Source organism: Salvelinus alpinus, chromosome 33 (genome assembly GCF_045679555.1).
Source record: "Salvelinus alpinus chromosome 33, SLU_Salpinus.1, whole genome shotgun sequence".
NCBI classification, from domain to species: domain Eukaryota; kingdom Metazoa; phylum Chordata; class Actinopteri; order Salmoniformes; family Salmonidae; genus Salvelinus; species Salvelinus alpinus.
In genome coordinates this window covers 12,929,508-12,945,499 of record NC_092118.1, presented here as the reverse complement: position 1 = coordinate 12,945,499, position 15,992 = coordinate 12,929,508, and the positions used below count along the sequence as shown (strand labels likewise).

Sequence of the window (15,992 nt, the reverse complement as noted above, 5' to 3'; positions counted from 1 at the left end):
ATTTTATACGCATGCGTGTTTCACATGTTAGGCTGCAAGATGACCTTGAACCTGTTCAAGTGCTCTCACACAGCTCCCTCAGGACTCCCTCATGCTTAGTTTTATTTTGTATTTATTTTTGCTAACATGCTCAAACAATAGTTGAACTCATGTGCGGACAAGACTTTTCCTCAAAAGGGAGAAAAAAGGCCAAAGAGAAAGTGTTTCAAAAATAAAACACAGCTGGATCACTTTTCCTGTGTGCTCAGTTTTTTCCTCCTCTGTGCAGGCAGCAAACAGCAGGCGGAGAGGAGAGAGAAAGCGGCTTGTATGTTGTTTTGTGCCCGTGGCCCTTCTGCTCCTGTGTTTTTGGCTGAGGTTCAGGCAGTTCCTGTGGATTTGTGTGCATCAGTGACTCAGGGACTCCTAAGAGAAGTGCCCCTCCCGGGCCAATGGGTTGTCTGTGAGAGTGCCAGGCCCTGAAGCTTCCTAAGAGGGGGGTAAATGCGACTGGATATGGAGAGGGGGGGGAAGAGGGGGCACCGTTGGAGATCCACCACAGCCTTCTCATCCCTGACTGGGACTCCCTTAGGGACACTTGACCTCTGAAAACACATTGAATTTGGGCCTGGAAGACTGTGACTATTGGTTAGAGGAAGGGGTGGCAGAGGAGAGGCAGGAGAGCGAGAGGAGGGTGGAAGATGAGCTCCCTTGTCATTAATTAGATGTCAGAACTAAGCATCAAAGACGAGCTGTTGAATTGATCTGGGATCTGTTTTTAATTTGAAACGCTGTCTCTGTCTGAGGCACGCCAAAATGAGCCATCTGATGATGGCAGAGAGACGGGATTTGGAAGATTTGACTGTTTTCCCTTCACACACACCGAGCAAGCGCTCAGATGACGATGAGGAAGGAAGGAAGGTGTGTGGGCGTCGGAGCACATCCGAATTATCCAGGCTTACTCCGTATCTCTGTGGATCTGCTTCGATGGAATTGATTCAAGGCCGCTTTAATTATAAAACACAGATGAATCTCTACAGAGAAAAACATAGAGGGATTAATGAGAGACAGTTTCTCCTCAAACCCCTCTCTCCACTTCTCTCCCCCTCTCTCTCACTCTCTCCACTTCTCTCGCCCTCTCTCTCTCTCCACTTCTCTCTCCACTTCTCTCCCCCTCTCTCTCACTCTCTCCACTTCTATCCCCCTCTCTCTCACTTTATCCACTTCTCTCCCCCTCTCTCTCACTCTCTCCACTTATCTCCCCCTCTCTCTAACTCTCTCCACCTCTCTCTCACTCTCTCCACTTCTCTCCCCCTCTCTCTAACTCTCTCCACTTCTCTCCCCATCTCTCTCACTCTCTCCACTTCTCTCCCCCTCTATCTCACTCTCTCCACTTCTCTCCCCCTCTCTGACACTCTCTCCACTTCTCTCCCCCTCTCTCTCACTCTCTCTACTTCTCTCTCTCACTCTCTCCACTTCACTCCCCCTCTCTCTCACTCTCTCCACTTCTCTCCCCCTCTCTCTCACTCTCTCCACTTCTCTCCCCCTCTCTCTCGCTCTCTCCACGTCTCTCCCCATCTCTCACTCTCTCTACTTCTCTCCCCCTCTCTCTCACTCTCTCTACTTCTCTCCCCCTCTCTCTCACTCTCTACACTTCTCTCCCCCTCTCTCTCACTCTCTACACTTCTCTCCCCCTCTCTCGCACTCTCTCTCACTTCTCTCCCCCTCGCTCTCACTCTCTCTACTTATCTCCCCCTCTCTCTCACTCTCTACACTTCTCTCCCCCTCTCTCTCACTCTCTACACTTCTCTCCCCCTCTCTCTCACTCTCTACACTTCTCTCCCCCTCGCTCTCACTCTCTACACTTCTCTCCCCCTCTCTCTCACTCTCTCTAATTCTCTCTCTCACTCTCTCCACTTCTCTCCCCCTCTCTCTCACTCTCACTACTTCTCTCCCCCTCTCTCTCACTCTCTACACTTCTCTCCCCCTCTCTCTCACTCTCTTCACTTCTCTCCCCTTCTCTCTCACTCTCTCTACTTCTCTCCCCCTCTCTCTCACTCTCGCTACTTCTCTCCCCCTCTCTCTCACTCTCTCTACTTCTCTCCCCCTCTCTCTCACTCTCTCTACTTCTCGCCCCCTCTCTCTTACTCTCTCTACTTCTCGCCCCCTCTCTCTCACTACTTCTCTCCCCCTCTCTCTCACTCTCTCCACTTCTCTCCCCCTCTCACTCTCTCTACTTCTCTCCCTCTCTCTCTCACTCTCTCCACTTCTCTCCCCCTCTCTCTCACTCTCTCCACTTCTCTCGCCCTCTCTCACTCTCTCCACTTCTCTCCCCCTCTCTCCACTTCTCTCCCCCTCTCTCTCGCTCTCTCCACTTCTCTCCCCCTCTCTCTCACTTTATCCACTTCTCTCCCCCTCTCTCTCACTCTCTCCACTTATCTCCCCCTCTCTCTAACTCTCTCCACCTCTCTCTCACTCTCTCCACTTCTCTCCCCCTCTCTCTAACTCTCTCCACTTCTCTCCCCCTCTCTCTCACTCTCTCCACTTCTCTCCCCCTCTATCTCACTCTCTCCACTTCTCTCCCCCTCTATCTCACTCTCTCCAATTATCTCCCCCTCTCTGTCACTCTCTCCACTTCTCTCCCCCTCTCTCTCACTCTCTCTACTTATCTCTCTCACTCTCTCCACTTCTCTCCCCCTCTCTCTCACTCTCTCCACTTCTCTCCCCCTCTCTCTCACTCTCTCCACTTCTCTCCCCCTCTCTCTCGCTCTCTCCACGTCTCTCCCCATCTCTCACTCTCTCTACTTCTCTTCCCCTCTCTCTCACTCTCTCTACTTCTCTCCCCCTCTCTCTCACTCTCTACACTTCTCCCCCCCTCTCTCTCACTCTCTACACTTCTCTCCCCCTCTCTCTCACTCTCTCCACTTCTCTCCCCCTCTCTCTCACTCTCTCTACTTCTCTCCCCCTCGCTCTCACTCTCTCTACTTATCTCCCCCTCTCTCTCACTCTCCACTTCTCTCCCCCTCTCTCTCACTCTCTACACTTCTCTCCCCCTCTCTCTCACTCTCTACACTTCTCTCCCCCTCGCTCTCACTCTCTACACTTCTCTCCCCCTCTCTCTCACTCTCTCTACTTCTCTCTCTCACTCTCTCCACTTCTCTCCCCCTCTCTCTCACTCTCACTACTTCTCTCCCCCTCTCTCTCACTCTCTACACTTCTCTCCCCCTCTCTCTCACTCTCTTCACTTCTCTCCCCTTCTCTCTCACTCTCTCTACTTCTCTCCCCCTCTCTCTCACTCTCGCTACTTCTCTCCCACTCTCTCTCACTCTCTCTCACTTCTCTCCCCCTCTCTCTCACTCTCTCTACTTCTCGCCCCCTCTCTCTTACTCTCTCTACTTCTCGCCCCCTCTCTCTCACTACTTCTCTCCCCCTCTCTCTCACTCTCTCCACTTCTCTCCCCCTCTCACTCTCTCTACTTCTCTCCCCCTCTCACTCTCTCTACTTCTCTCCCTCTCTCTCTCACTCTCTCCACTTCTCTCCCTCTCTCTCTCACTCTCCACTTCTCTCCCCCTCTCTCTCACTCTCTCCACTTCTCTCCCCCTCTCTCTCACTCTCTCTACTTCTTCTCTTCTAATACTCTATTCCCTTTCTCCTCCATAACTCCTTTCAATGATTCACTCCTATCTCTCTGCCCTCGTTCCACTGTCCTTATCCCCTTTTCCCTTGTCTTTGACTATTTCGTAACTGCCTCCCATCTCTATGTCTTTCATTCCCTTCACACATGTCCTTAATATACTGAATTACCTTTTTCTTTCATTTCATCCCCTTCTATGCATCCTAATTTCTATCCCTCTGTCATTTGGTAACTGGCATTCTTCCATTACCCATCCTCTTCTCTTCTCTCTCACTCTCTCACTCTCTCACTCACTCACTCACTCACTCTATCCCACTATCCCTGTCCGTCTCCCCCTTCCCCCTCAGTGCCAGCAGTACCGGGAGCGGACAACGGTGCTGGAGAACCAGCCTGCAGGAACGTTCGTCCTACAGGTCCACGCCGTGGATGCAGACGAGGGCTCTAATGGGAGAGTCACCTATGGATTCATGCACAAAGACAGCACTGTGCCTGCCTTCAGTATCCACCCAGACACAGGTACCGTACAGTCCAACTTCACTGTTTGGTTGTGGACCCTAACAGCATCCCCATAGTGTTTAGGCTTTATGTAATCTGGTACTGAAAGGGTTACAAGTCTCTGGATCGCTTTGGAACTACCTTGAGGTATTTAATGAATTCAAAAGTTCAATCTAATTCACTTTAATGACACCCTTTCAAAATGTGCCAGCACTCAAAAGGGGAAGAAAAGACAGCGTTTCCCCCAAAAAATGCGCAAGCTCTCTTTTAAAAAGGAATTGCTTTATGAAATGTAACTGTTCAGTAGACGTCAATCATTAACCTTTTATAGAGGAGAGAAAGGAGTGAAAGGAGAGGGATTGGCTTTGCATGAACTGTGAGGAATCCTCAGCATGACTTTGATTGAATTCAAGTGCAATTTACAAAACACCAAACACTTCATCATATACCTTAATAGCACATCAATTACAGTGTACTCACATCCTTCATTAGTATATTGATATCTGTCATTACATAGCATTGCGTTCGCTAAACATAATACATGAGATTCATTAAGTGGCATAGATGAGCTGAACATGTATAAATACACCCTGGCAGGAATAGCATGTGAGAGAAAATGTTGTGTCTGGTCTGCCGTTGTCCGTTGCCCTAGCAACCACGGTATAACACTGTTCCCTCAGGTGTGATAGTGACGTCCAGGAAGTTTGACCGCGAGCGTCAGCGGGAGTACGCGGTGACGGTGACCGCCACGGACCAGGCAGCAGACCCCCTCATAGGGATCTGTCAACTCAACATCCTCATTCTCGACGAGAACGACAACAGCCCCAAGTTTGAGAACCTACGCTACGAGTGTGAGTGCTGGGGATCCCACACACACACACACACACACACACACACACACACACACACACACACACACACCACACCACACCACACCACACACACCACACACCACACACACACCACACACAGAGACATGCAAAAGCACACAAAAATGCACTCGCACGCACTCACACACATAATCCAGTCCTACTATTGATCCAGTAGTATTTGCAGACCATGTCTACCTTGTTAATGTTTCATTGACAGCACCAGATCCGTGTTCATCTCGCCAAGACATATTTTAATCCGCAGATCTAAGGCTCATAATGCTTTCAGCCAATTGAATATGACGTGTTGTCTTCCCCACAGACTTCCTACGGGAGGACACAATGATTGGCACCAGTTTCCTGCGTGTGGCGGCCCACGACGATGACTACAGCACCAATGCTGCCGTCACCTACTCCATGTCTAAAGAACAACCAGAGTACCTGAGGGTAAACCCCCTAACCGGCTGGGTCTACGTCAACCAGCCCATCTCACAGGTCAGGAACACAACCTTAACCCCTAACCCCTAACCCCTAACACTAAACCTAACACAACCGTCACCCATCTCAGCTGTACGTTAAGTCGTACTGCTCCAGGTTTCTGTTGGTTGAGATGAGACTCATTACAGAGAATAAGTTTCACTTCAGTGAGAGTATAGAGGAAGTCTAACTCAATATTTTAAAAAGTCTTTGTAAGCCAGCACAAATCTAACAAGCTAATGTTTGAGAGGTTTTTAGCCGTTTTCTTCTTCGCTGGCTAGCCTGTAAATGTCCCTCCTCGGGGGAGAATGTTTTATCACATAGCAGGAAATGGGAAGCCTGGTGTAGCGAGGAGGTGTTATTATGAGTGCTCCTAGGGAAGCTGTTGCTATGACTACAGAGTTCCTCTGTCAACGGAACACTGTTGGTAGCATTCTGTCAGTGTCATTTACGTTCACCCGTTACTACCAATGTTCTACCAATGTCCAGTAGCATGAGCCAAATACAGTACAACCAGCATATGTCCCTGTCCCTCTGACACTCCCTGACACTGTCACCCTGCGTGATCTAATCTACACAATCACAGGGAGGGTTTATGTTTCATGACTTCTCTAGCTGTCCTGCCTCTTCACCCATGTCTAAACTGCTCTTATTTCACGTGTCATGTCACTGCCATGCTTTTGCTATGACTACAGAGGACCTACATCACCCGGGAAATAGTTGCCACGGACGGGGGGAACCGGAGCAGTTCGGTGGAGCTGTCCGTCACCATCACCAACGTGAAGAACCAGCCTCCGCAGTGGGACAGGGACAGCTTTGACGTGGTCATCCCGGAGAATACCGTCAGGGACACACCCATAGTGGTAAGATGGGACCGGGACAAACAGGCTACGTCCCAAATGGTATCCTATTCCCTATGTAGTGCACTACATGGCTCTGGTCAAAAGTAATGCGCCGAGTAGGGAATAGGGTGCCATTTGGGATGCAGGGGTACTGTGTGGGTGGAATGTGGGGAGAAATAGATGAAGTCATGTTTTAACATACACATGGGGTTATATGTCCTGGGGGAGGTAGAGGGACATAGGGGTTATCTTAGGTCAGAGTTGAACATGAATGATGATGGAATACAAATTAGGATGAGTATGGCAGATGTAACATGAAACAGGCATTCTGAGGTACATGGGGTTAGAGAAAGGTGAGTTAAGGGGAGGTTGGGACATGATGACACACATTAGGATAGGTACGTATTACAGAAATGGGGCTGGTAACTTGAGAGGGGTATTTTGAGCTGGGAGCCAGTATTTTCCTAGGGCTTCAAAGCAAATAAAAGCATCATGGAGTAGACTTGTTTGATCTAACATTTAAAGTTGTTCATTTACGGCTCTTACTATACTGTACCTTACAAACACCTCAACGCTGGGTGACACTAGCTGCCTTTACCATTTCTCTGCAGTAATGCACAGTGATGCATATTATAACGTACTCTATGGACACCCAGCTATTATAGTCTACGGCAAAAGACGAGAGTCGATAATTCCCTCAGGGCTCAACCTCCATCCCTACTCTCCCATCCTCCCTCTCTCTGGCACTTGCTGTGTCCTGGGATAGCCCTACATCCTCATGGCGACTTATTCCAGCCAACACCCTCCTCCCTCTGCTCCCCTTCTCCCTGCCCGTGTCCAGACTCATCCTCCATCGCCTCTATTTTAAGCCAACTGCTTCATTACTTCTACGAGCCAGGCCCTGGCAATCACGAGCGCTGGATTATTCATAGGCATTTACTTTTATTTTTTAACTAACGCATTGAAAATGAATTTGCTGAATTTCCTCTGGATCTTTTAGAAGCTATTAAGGCTATTAAAAATGCAGATGAATATTTCACTGAGAGTGATCGAGAGAGCGTGAGTGAGGGGAAATGAACAGGGAGAGCGAGAGAGAGCGTGAGTGAGGGGAAATGAACAGGGAGATTGAGAGAGAGCGTGAGTGAGGGGAAATGAACAGGGAGATCGAGAGAGAGCGTGAGTGAGGGGAAATGAACAGGGAGAGCGAGAGAGAGCGTGAGTGAGGGGAAATGAACAGGGAGATCGAGAGAGAGCGTGAGTGAGGGGAAATGAACAGGGAGATTGAGAGAGAGCGTGAGTGAGGGGAAATGAACAGGGAGATCGAGAGAGAGCGTGAGTGAGGGGAAATGAACAGGGAGAGCGAGAGAGAGCGTGAGTGAGGGGAAATGAACAGGGAGAGCGAGAGAGAAGGTTTCCTTTGGAGTTCTAGGGGATCAGCAAGATACATTTTTACTCTTCAGGGAAGATTTAATGGGCCACAGTAGGTTGTAGTTGATCTGTAGAGCTGCTTGTTTTGCAGGTGGCCTCGCCTGAAGCCTAAAGCTGAGTAGAGTACAGGCAGTCACAGAGGTGTGAATTGACTGCTATTGTCCTCTGTTCCCCCTGTCTCTGTCTCCTCTCTGAACCCCAGACTATCAAGGCCACCTCTCCGCTGGGGGACCCTAGAGTGACCTATAACCTGGAAGATGGGATGGTGCCGGAGACCAACATGCCTGTACGCTTCTACCTGACCCCTAACCGTGAGGACGGCTCTGCCTCCATCCTGGTGGCTGAGCCCCTGGACTATGAGACCACCAGGAACTTCATACTGAGGGTCCGGGCTCAGAATGTGGCTGCAGTCCCCCTGGCAGCCTTCACAACGGTCTATCTTAATATCACAGGTAAGACAGAGCAGTGCAACCTGCTCATATAACAACCCATAATACTTAACTATCCCTTTTTACTTCCATCCCAGCAGCCTTGACTCAACAATGTATACAACCATCGCTCTCTCTCTCTTTCTTTCTCTCTTTCTCTCTTGCTCTGTCGCTCTTTCTCTCTCTCCTCCAGACTCTCTCTCTCCTCCAGACTAACCCCAGAAAGCATGATGTACTGGGCTTCAACCTTTTTATTAAAATCAAGTTGATTTCCAGTCTCCCGATCCGAGCTTAATTTCCCATTACCGCGGCTTATTACTGCAGTTCAGCCCACCCCTGACCCTCTGTCCCAAAATAGCTTTAATTCCCACCGTAGCCCAGATCCAGGCTCCCTCCTCTTATCCTCCCCCGTTCCCTCTAACCAGACTTCATCTCCCCCTCTATCATTCATGAGAGTTAGTCTTAAACCAGAGAGACATAATTAATCTGGCCAGACCCTCCTCACTCCTTCACCTCTCCTTCTTCTCTCCCTTATCTGTCTTAATAAGTGAGCCTTCATTCTTCTCCAGAGGATGGAGGGAGGCAGGGAGGGCTGGAAAGAGGATGGGAGAGTTGTAATGGATTTAAGACCCATGTTTAATTCATAGATTAAGACATTTTCTGAAACAAATACAACATGGAAGTGCATCGTTACTCTGAATGCATCCGAGCCATTATGGTTTTGGGGTTTGGATTAACTATCCTGAAATGTCCTCTTCTGAAGACATTTTTTTTTGTTGAAGTTTCTTGTAAAGTTATTGTGATAGTTCTCTATAATAGTTAAGAAAGAGGTATTTGAGTTCAATAGACAAACGACTCTAACAAGCTGTTTGTATCATTTCTCTGTGGAAACGGTCAAATGGTGAAAAATAGAGAGAGCTCTCGAGTGTCACAAAGAGGTCTTTGAAATTGTTCAATACATCTCCAGGAGTTTGAAGGTCTCCATTAATCTCTGTCAACAAATGTTTAGCCACAGAGACTGCCGGACACAGAATGGAGTCTGCTGCCACCCTGTTTTACAGCCTGCTGCGTGAAAGACACTCTACTCCTTATAAAACCCTTTCACTGAGAAAATACTGAGCCAAATGATGACGGATAATGCTGATGTTTTTCTCTGCTAGATGTGAACGACAATGTTCCCTTCTTCACCTCGTCCATCTACGAGGCGTCGGTCACAGAAGGGGCGGAGGTGGGGACGTTTGTCACACAGGTGTCATCCAACGACCTGGACCTGGGACTCAACGGAAAGGTGACGGAACGCTTTGGAATAAGGGAAATACAAACAAGCCTCCTATATCAGCACTCCTACTCTGAGAGGAGCAGCACTCCTACTCTGAGAGGAGCAGCACTCCTACTCTGAGAGGAGCAGCACTCCTACTCTGAGAGGAGCAGCACTCCTACTCGGAGAGGAGCAGCACTCCTACTCTGAGAGGAGCAGCACTCCTACTCTGAGAGGAGCAGCACTCCTACTCTGAGAGGAGCAGCACTCCTACTCTGAGAGGAGCAGCACTCCTACTCTGAGAGGAGCAGCACTCCTACTCTGAGAGGAGCAGCACTCCTACTCTGAGAGGAGCAGCACTCCTACTCTGAGAGGAGCAGCACTCCTACTCTGAGAGGAGCAGCACTCCTACTCGGAGAGGAGCAGCACTCCTACTCTGAGAGGAGCAGCACTCCTACTCTGAGAGGAGCAGCACTCCTACTCTGAGAGGAGCAGCACTCCTACTCTGAGAGGAGCAGCACTCCTACTCTGAGAGGAGCAGCACTCCTACTCTGAGAGGAGCAGCACTCCTACTCTCGGAGAGGAGCAGCACCTCTACTCTGAGAGGAGCAGCACTCCTACTCTGAGAGGAGCAGCACTCCTACTCGGAGAGGAGCAGCACTCCTACTCGGAGAGGAGCAGCACTCCTACTCGGAGAGGAGCAGCACTCCTACTCGGAGAGGAGCAGCACTCCTACTCGGAGAGGAGCAGCACTCCTACTCGGAGAGGAGCAGCACTCCTACTCGGAGAGGAGCAGCACTCCTACTCTGAGAGGAGCAGCACTCCTACTCGGAGAGGAGCAGCACTCCTACTCTGAGAGGAGCAGCACTCCTACTCGGAGACATTTTGTGAATACATGTCCTGGTTCTTAGCAATTTCTCAGAAAAGCTGGAGTATTTGGGGTACTCCAGCCCTAGTGTTGTTGACCATTGTTTTTACTTTAAATCTTTGTGAACAACCCACCAGTATGTAACCGGATAAGCTGAAACCACTCAAGTGTAAACCCACAGTAGCAATTCCCCTTTTAATTTCACCTTGGAGTCTTATACTGAAGGTAGAAAATTGTAAAAACCCATCCATAGTTCTGCAGGAGTGTTCCTCCACAAGGGTCTGCTTCCTGTAGCCCGGCCATAAAATCTGTACTTCGGTGTGGCTTCCTGAGCTGAGAGCAACACACTGTATAAACCGTACAACACGGCACTTCACACATACTGAAGCTTCCCCCTTTCCTGCAGGTAAATGACCTTGTGGCCTCATGGGTGGAATGTTATTCAGATTTTTCATAATATCATAATTAATAAACATTCAATTTTTTTTTACCCCCCCGAAAATCCAGTGTTTCTATGTCAAACGGTTTTGTTATATTTCAGTCATCTGTGATGTATATAAAGTGTAATATTGAGATGTAAACTCTATATCTGACGTGGTACAGGGGTCTTCTTCTTTTAAGCCCATAACCATGTGTGTGAGGTGTATACTTTGGTTTCAAAGTAGATTTGTTTAAGACTACCAAGAAACACTCTGTGTGACCCTGATTTAACCCACTGCAGTAAAAGATTATTAAGGAACACAAGTGTTGAGGAGACACACACACGTGCACACGCTTGCTTGCACGCACGCAAACAGAAGGTACGCTTGAGTGCACACATTCTCACACGCATACACACACACTCACAGCATTGTCTACATTTCCTGCTGCTTTTCTGTGTATCTCTTTCTTGATCTCTGTCTTGCTCTCTATACACACACAATCATGCATACACGCACATCCCCACACGCACACCAACAGTACGGGTAGTCTACTCATAATTGAATTCCCAGTACGAGGACACCATGTCTATTGGCACAGGGGTGCATAAAATGCACTCAGTTCTTTGCAGGCACAGTGTCCTTGGCTGCTTAATTGCTTGCTCTCGCCGAGGCAGGCTGAATCATAGATACCATGCAGGCCCACGTTTAGATAATGAGGATCATTGATGGGCGTGAATATGAAAATGATTTCTTTCACTCCTGTCTGTTTTTTTTTTTACCAATAACTTGACCCCGCCAACCTTTTTATTATGGCATTACATTTAATTCAACCTTTAATTTTTGCTCTTCCCCTGTACGACCCAATTCATTTTTTGACCCATGCCGTTTCAATCCTCTCTCTCAATGAATTTCGCTGAATAACTTCCTGCGGCTGTTGAATGCCATTCATAGCTCGTCGACAATGCTTTTGTTCAGTTTGAATATTAAAATTAGGTTCATTCTTCTTTGGTGAATAGACTTCAGGCTCCTGCTTTAAACCAAATTATAACGACATAGCTTTGTTTTATTGATATAGAAATAAATTGTCACAGAGGGTCACATGTGGCTGGGTTGAATGAGATCTCTCTGCTCCAGAGTAGTTCATTCAAGTTTGGTTAACTAAGAATGTGTGCACACATCCACCCCAATAGAGAAATAAATGAATCATATGCATGGTGTTATAGACTATTTTTGGAATAAACTATAGTTTGAATAAAACTATTGTTCTCTCTCCTGTCTCACTCACCTATCTTAGGTAATCCTTACTCTGTATCTCTGTCTTCCTTGTCTCTCTCACGTCCATCCTTTCTTACTCATCCCTCGTGTATCTCCGACGTCCTTTCCTCTCTTTCCACTCTTACTCCATTCATATCCTTCGCCTTCTCCATGCCACTCTCTTTAACCTCATCCTTCATTCTCTTCTACCCCGGCCTCCTGCTCTCCCTCCACTTCTTCCTCCTCTCTCTCTCTGTCTCTCTCAGATCTCCTACTCCCTGCTAAACGACCGCAGTGGGGACTACCAGTACTTCCGGATTGATCCTGAGCTGGGCTCCATCTACACAGAGGCCGTGTTCGACCGTGAGACCAAAGGCTCCTACCTGCTGGAGGTCAAGTCAGTGGACGGCTGGGAGTCAGCACGGCCCGGGAAACATGGACAGCCCAATTCAGGTGAGGCCAGCTCAGATCAGCTCGTCAGCTCAACAGGGCTGGAGGATGGTGGAGGACGAGAGAGAGAACAGCAATGCATGCAGTGTGCACACAGTAGCACGGCTTATCAAATTGTGACGACTTAGGAATACACTGTGTGCATTGTCTACATTTCAATACATTTGAAAATGACCCCATTATCTGACCAGCCTTGGTACTACAGTAGGAGAGCTGGGGTTTGGATGGCAGTTTCAAGACGTCTGAGCTACTGCTTGTCTCTTTGGTGGGGAGGGATCCTCTCTCTCTCTACCAAATATGCGTATCTCTCCCTAGAGGGAACTCTCACCCGCTGATGAACAACCAGACAGGGTCTTATGGAGAATGTATTTTTCATTCATATTATCATAGATTATTAAAAGTTGCTCTCAGTCGGCTTTGCCCTATATGACATTTCTGACAGCGTAAACACCACTAAAATATTAAAAAGGCCAGGGAGTAAAAAAGATGATCTGTGTGATTTTGCAGTGCTGTAAATGTTAGAGGAGGATGGCGCAGCGGTCTAATGCACTGCATCTCAGTGCTAGAGGCGTCACTACAGACCCTGGTTCGATTCCAGGTTGTATCACAACCGGCCGTGATTGGGAGTCCCATAGGGCGGTGCACAATTGGCCCAGCGTTGTCCGGGTTAGGGGTAGGCTGTCATTGTAAATAAGAATTTGTTCTTATCTGACTTGCCTAGTTAAATAAAGGTTAAATAAAAAATATATATAAAAAACAAATAAAGAGGATTGGAGACTAGGGGCTTCAGAGGGATGTAGGAGGAGTCTCTATAGGGCCTTCAACCCTCCATCCCTCACTATCCTTCCATCCCCTCTCCCATCCAGCAACAGGCTACAGCCTGTCTTATACAACATACTGACATGGTGGTGTGAATCGTGGGGGAAAAACACATTCACACATGCAAACACACACACGTTCTCAATCTCTCTCTCCCTCTCACTCGACTAAAGAGTATACTGAATGAAATTGGAGGAGCTCAGGAGTAGGGCGATGTTGTGGTCGATGACAGCTGTTAAAAAAAGAAAAGAAAGAAGACTAGACACACGGATAGATGGAGTATTGAGGAGGGGTCGTAAACACGACCTTGATACAATAGCAGTGTTTACGGGGAAAGAGCAATCTGTCACGGTGTTGACGCGGCGCACTTGCCACGCTTCTCTGTGTGTGTCTGGAACACAGGAGAGGAGACAAATCAATTGACGATTGTATCTGCCCAACAGATATGTCCTCCTTCTCCACTCCTCCGTCAGACTCAAAGGCGTAAAAAGTTGGAGGTTGTGGCTTGTTTTGCTGCTAGGCCGCATTATCTCTGTGTTAAACTGCAAGCTATCCTTGCAACCAGCTTACATAATTGATCTTATCTTGAAGAGTGTATTGCAAATGATGTTCCTTTTCATACTCATATCAAAGGGAGCATATTATATTGGGATGGGCCCCACCCCCTCCCCCTTTTCACATCTGCCTACGGATTGCTTCAGAAAAGAAAGAGTCAGACGGCGAGAGACAGACGGCGAGAGAGAGGGAGAGCAAGATGGAGAGATGTGAGGAATAACCGAGGGTGAAGATAGGAGGATGGAGGGAGAAATAGAGGGATAAAGAAGAGAGAGGGAAAGAGGGGGGAGGATATGTTCAAGTTGACAGAATAAGAGCGGGCCTGGCGTTTAATCTCTCACTCTGTGCTCTCTCTCTCCTTCCTTCAGACACGGCGTACGTGAGGGTTTTCATCAGCGATGTGAACGATAACAAGCCTCTCTTTGCTCAGACGGTTTATGAAGTCGACGTGGATGAGGATGCAGACGTGGGCTTTGCCATCCTCACTGTCAGTGCTAATGATGAGGATGAAGGTAAGTGGTGGAGAGGGAGAAAATACTTCCCTGTCCTTCTCACTCTCCCGGGGCTCAGTGAACGTGTGAGAGGTTACGAGGGCTCTCCATCTATCCTCAGGTCATGACCCTGAAAAAAACACAGTACGGTTGAGATGCCCTATTTGTCATCAAGGCAAAGGGTGGCTACTTTGAAGAATCATAAATCATATTTTGATTTGTTTAACACTTTTTTGCTTACTACATGATTCCATATGTGTTATTTAATAGTTTTGATGTCTTCACTATTATTCTGCAATGTAGAAAATAGTACAAAATAAAGAAAAACCCTGGAATGAGTACAGTAGGTGTGTCCAAACATTTGACTGGTACTGTATGTTTCACATCGATTTCATGTTATAGATTGTTGGTGTGTCATATAACATGTCAAGGTACTGCAGTGGATACAGAATATAAATCAGCTTTTCTTTTCATACAATCTGCATAAGTCTCCATATGGCTTCACCATAGCTCAGAAAGGACATCCTTAACATCCCAATAGGCTCATCAACTCCCAGGCCAGGGACTGCACACACACAGCACACAGCAACTCTCTCTCTCCAGCAGCAAGCCCTATAATAACTCTCCTCCTATGGGCACCATCCATACCCCTCTCCCATCCATCTCATCCTATACTAACACACTGCCTGTTATTCACCTGACTCACCCTCATTCAGCCGGCTCTAGCTCACACGGCCCGCTACAATAAATCCATTGCGAAGCATATCATCCCCGTTGGTGCTGCGGCAGCTAGCTACCACGGTGAGGGCTCTTTATCAGTCCGCTACGGGAATAGGAGAGGAGGGGAGAAGGGGGGCGTAGCTTCATGTTATCAGACATTTATCATGTCGGAGCGCGTAGGCCTGTGGAGCAGCAACCACCTCTCTGTGATGAATGGGCTCGGCCGCACCGCCAGCTTCATCTTTGCATTCTCAACACACAGCGCCCCGCGTGAGGGGACAGTCTCCGGGCCACTTTGGGTAATAAAGCACACACACGGGGCCAGCTATGCTGATGGGCCGACACCCCGAGCAGATTATCACCACCGAGGGAGCTAGGGAACTAGGAACACAGAGAACGAGAGAGAACAGAGTGGGAGAGAGAGACAGAGAGGTCTTTTTCCTTTACTATGCTGATAAGAGTTCCTGGGAGTGGAATCAGATCGTTTCTTTTTGTTCTCCTCCTGTCAGCATAACAGCTTATAGCCAGGGAAAGTAGGAAGGTTTTTTAACATGTACAAGTGGGAATAGGATTTCTTGTGTTTGTTTTTTCATTTTGTTTGTTTACACTGCGTTGCTCGCTCTGTGCATGCATGGTCTCCACTGGGATTTGAACTCAGTAGTTTGAAGGGGGAAGGAAGCTCAAATGAAAACATATCTATTCACAAGTCCTTCTAATGTTTCATTAGCACTGACAACACAACAAAATACTCAGGATTAGGGATTACTGCTCTGCTCTGTTCTGGCGTCCTCACTTTCATGTTGCAAATAACCTATGAATATTTTTTCTTTGGAGATTCCTCCATTCTCCCTCTCATGAGTTGTAATGTATTGAATCTGACCGAGACTCCATTGAGTCTCCTCTCAATTATTGGATTCTGTATATAACTCCTGATCAGCTAAATAGACCTTATTACAATTGCTTTGTGAAGCAAAAAAAAAACGAAGAAACTTCCTGAAATGTC

At 47.8% G+C, this 15,992-nt stretch overlaps 1 protein-coding gene across 1 annotated transcript in view; it reads left to right on the top strand.

The window, feature by feature from the left end:
- LOC139562765 (neural-cadherin) overlaps nucleotides 1-15,992 on the top strand; it is a 230,541-nt gene that overhangs the window by 138,160 nt on the left and 76,389 nt on the right. The window contains exons 9-16 of the mRNA XM_071380765.1: nucleotides 3,961-4,129; nucleotides 4,789-4,959; nucleotides 5,300-5,472; nucleotides 6,150-6,317; nucleotides 7,927-8,176; nucleotides 9,313-9,440; nucleotides 12,221-12,407; nucleotides 14,147-14,290. Coding sequence (XP_071236866.1) covers nucleotides 3,961-4,129; nucleotides 4,789-4,959; nucleotides 5,300-5,472; nucleotides 6,150-6,317; nucleotides 7,927-8,176; nucleotides 9,313-9,440; nucleotides 12,221-12,407; nucleotides 14,147-14,290 — 1,390 coding nt within the window. The remainder of the gene's footprint in view (nucleotides 1-3,960; nucleotides 4,130-4,788; nucleotides 4,960-5,299; nucleotides 5,473-6,149; nucleotides 6,318-7,926; nucleotides 8,177-9,312; nucleotides 9,441-12,220; nucleotides 12,408-14,146; nucleotides 14,291-15,992) is intronic.